Source organism: Humulus lupulus, chromosome 2 (assembly GCF_963169125.1).
Source record: "Humulus lupulus chromosome 2, drHumLupu1.1, whole genome shotgun sequence".
Taxonomy (NCBI): domain Eukaryota; kingdom Viridiplantae; phylum Streptophyta; class Magnoliopsida; order Rosales; family Cannabaceae; genus Humulus; species Humulus lupulus.
In genome coordinates this window covers 284,160,812-284,164,673 of record NC_084794.1, presented here as the reverse complement: position 1 = coordinate 284,164,673, position 3,862 = coordinate 284,160,812, and the positions used below count along the sequence as shown (strand labels likewise).

At 30.8% G+C, this 3,862-nt stretch overlaps 1 protein-coding gene across 1 annotated transcript; it reads left to right on the top strand.

Annotated features, from left to right (window-relative positions):
- The first annotated feature begins 460 nt into the window (after window positions 1–460).
- Window positions 461–2,005, top strand: LOC133815606 (protein AGENET DOMAIN (AGD)-CONTAINING P1-like). Its single transcript, XM_062248423.1, has 2 exons — window positions 461–691; window positions 1,328–2,005. The coding sequence occupies exons 1-2, from the start codon at window positions 461–463 to the stop codon at window positions 2,003–2,005; spliced, it is 909 nt and encodes a 302-aa protein (XP_062104407.1).
- Window positions 2,006–3,862: the final 1,857 nt, after the last annotated feature.

Sequence of the window (3,862 nt, the reverse complement as noted above, 5' to 3'; positions counted from 1 at the left end):
ATTTTTAAAATCTTTTTAAAATAAAAAAATATTATAATATTATAATTTAAAATATCACAATAATTTTGTGTACCGTAAAGATAGGAAATATATAGAGTCAAACATTTAAACTTCAAAATTGAAGGTTTATAATTTTATATAATCTATTTAAAATATAGACAAGTGTCCGGAATTACTGACAAAATATAAAAATAATCAAAATAATAATTATTATTATTTAAAAAAAAAACAATATCCCCTAAACTACGCCGTTTCATGCTAACAACACAAAAAAAATCAATTTCTTAGTCCTAGTCCTAGTAGAAGTAGACTACTGGTGAATCTATAAATATAAATATTAGGCCACTCGTCTTTCTTCCTCTAATCTTTCTCATTCATTCAATCGTTCACGTACTCTTTCGGAATCCGATCATTAAAACCCTAAAACGTCAAAAGCTTCCGATTATCATCTAGGTCTTCAATGGCGCCTTCCTTGCCGTTGAACGAGGTTGTTTTTAAGGTCGGCGACGATGTCGACGTTTTCTATTGGAACGGGTGGTGTCGTGGTATGGTTATGAGGGTCTTAGAAGAGAAGTCGAGGTACGTTGTTCGGTTCCACAACTCAGGTCGAGAAGTTCTGTGTCCACTCTACAGTTTGAGGCTTCATATGGAAAGGAATGATGGGGCTTGGGTCCCACCTCTTCTACAGCAGGTATATATTATTCTTGTCCATAAAAGTTAGAAATCGTACTTAGTGATTTGAACAAAAAAAAATTAATTCACAATTAATATATTTTAATACTAATATTCATATATATGTTCATGACATTGTCGTAAGAATAAACTAAAATTTTAAAATTAGTCAAACCAAACTTTGTTTAATGCTCTTGATTGAATTCTACATCTGATTAATGGATATTTATTGAGGTAAAGTTTATAAAAAACTTTTAGTATGCATGCTTGTTGAACTTCATCACAATTTTTTTTAGAATAATTTGAAATTAATGTTCTCAATTCTAGTCATTTTCAAAATATTGATGATTTACTTTAAATTCATATAGGTTAACTTTATAATTCATCATTCTTATAACTAGAAATTGATTAATCTTTTATATTTTTGCAATATCATTTTACCATAATTTTCAAATTTTAATAATATGACAATATAAATAAATTTGATTATAATTTTAAAAGACAATAATTTATATATACATTTATCTTAATCTAATTAATGGACTACTAATATGTTCTTGAGATACGTTGTGATATGTTTGATGCTTGTTAACTACTACTGATGCCTACAAAATCAAGATTGTCTTTGTTTAATGAAATCTTATTTGATTCGCAGAGAATGTCATCACCAACAAATTTGGAGGCAAAGGAGAGGACTACTACTACTACTACTACTACTCATAATGAATTCAACACTAGTAGTTCAATTCGCAGCAAGGAGCCATTGCAATTGCTGGGAGTCAAGGAGAGGACTATGAAAGTAGTCAAGACCGCAGATGATCACAATAAGAACAAGAATAAGCGTACGAAAATTAAGATCGTATTTCGCAAAAAACCAATAATGGAGGCGGAGGCCATATTCAAAAATGGGACTATGGTGGAAGCTAGCAGCGACGAGAAAGGGTACGAGGGTGCTTGGTACAAAGCTAAGATCATCGAGGCTGTAGGGAGTGACAAGTTCTTGGTAGAATATCAGGACCTGGTGACCGAAGATGATAATACCCAGCTATTGAGAGAAAACGCAGAGCGGCGACATCTTAGGCCGGAGCCGCCTTTGGTTCCAACAGTATCCCATTTCAAGTTGCTAGAGAAAGTGGATGCTTGGTACAATGACGGGTGGTGGGAAGGTGAAATTTCGAAGGTTTTACCTGCTGGTGCGCACTATGTCCTCTACTTCAAACACACAAACGAAGAAATGACATTCGCACTCTCTGATTTGCGGCCTCACCAAGACTGGATCAATGGAAAGTGGTATGCTTCGACCACCAATACGACGATGAAAACAGATATCTAGACAAGAATTAAATGATGATGATGATGATGATGATGATGATGATCTAGAGTATCAGTATTTTTTATTTTTTTAATCAGACATGTGGTTTCCAAAATAAATTTGGTTTTCTTTTTCTGAATATATATTACATTATATATGGTTTATTATAATTCAAGTCTTCAACATTAGCGGAAAAGATTAATTACAATCCACTCACAATTTAATTCTTTTATCATATAAGCAACCATATGTATATAATGTTACCTAGAAATCATAATTTTTTTTTTGTTATAATGTTAATACTTTGCATAGTAATATAAATAAATATTAAATATTAAATGATGATGATGATGATGAACGACTTCATCATCTCCGAACGATCGATGATATATATCGTACGTCAAAAATAATGCATGCATATGTATTACATTATTACCTCACTACGAGTGTATCAGTACTTTTATTTTTTAATCAGACAAGTGGTCTTCAAAATAAACTTTGTTTTCTTTTTCTGAATATATATTACATTATATATGGTTTATTATAATTCAATTCTTCAACATTCTAGTCACTTCATATTAATAGTTTAGTTGAGAATGAAAACTAATTAGGTTTTTAAACTTTATTAGATTGAAAACGTATTTATATTTCAAGTTATATAGAGAGTGCTGTTCTCAATCAATATTTATCTTTTCTTAAACCTAATAAAGCTACTTATTAGTAATTTCGGTTTGGTAAATCAATATATATGTCCTCCTCTAGTCAACGTGTCATTCAATTCACATAATACATAAATTACTATGTATTAAATCTAGTAAGTTTGAACATCTATTTGGAAAATATTTATTTACCATTTTAGATTTAATACATAATTCACATTTATCATGCTCATTCATATCACAATTAATTAATCAACATTTAACAACTCTTTTAATTGTGCTATAACATATACGAGCAAGTCTATTATGCCACAAATTAATAGAATTATAATTAATCACATTGCAAGATTTAGATGTCATATCATTATTATCACTATCAAGAGCACAAAGTTTGATCATTCTATATCACATGTATAACCATTTCCCACAAAAATGTCCAACTTAGTCAAAGTGAGTTTACCGTATTCAAACTCCATTTTGATACCAGATTTACTCAATAAAATTCCACTCATAATGTTTCTAGTCATATCGGGAACATAGAAAACATTAATTATGGTCGCTTTATTTCCATTAGTGAAGAACACATCAATCCAGTCCCTTCCAAGTACCTTGGATCTCTTTTCATTTCTCATTTGGACTTCAAGTCCCACCTTTGTACTTTCAAAGGTTTTGAAAAGAGTTTTATCATAGGTTATATGAATGGTGGCACAAGTATCATACCACCACTGCCACGACCCGAGCCCTAGGCCGTGACAGATTTGTAATATCCATAACTTGGGTAGTCGAAGGTCAAACTTTGACCCTTGTTGGAAAATAGTCTCTATAAATGATCATTTAATTTTATATTAAATCGTTCTATAATTATAAGTTAAAATAATGAAATAACTCCTATAATTATATATAAAAATATTAGTAATAAAAGTTTGATCACTTATCATTATACATAAAACAATAATATTCCCACAGTTATGTAATCACCAAATAGTTAAATTTAATAAGTCATAAACACCCAAAATAATACTTAGCATCCACCATTCCTCATCCCTAACTATTTCATAGCTCATTTAGATATACCGATCATTAGATTCGAAGTCGAATACTTAAATAATGCTCAAAAGATAAGACAATGACCCGAAATAGAAATAGGCTAAACACATTGGCTCCATCGATAATTCATCTTTTTCACGTTCGCTTCGCTAGGCTCCTGGAATGGGAGAGA

What these genes read in the sequence shown, in the direction of transcription:
- LOC133815606 (XM_062248423.1), top strand. Translation starts at nt 461, where the DNA reads ATGGCGCCTTCCTTGCCGTTGAACGAGGTTGTTTTTAAGGTCGGCGAC. An exon ending in TCCCACCTCTTCTACAGCAG is followed by an intron (nt 692 to 1,327) that starts GTATATATTATT and finishes TTTGATTCGCAG; the next exon opens with AGAATGTCATCACCAACAAA.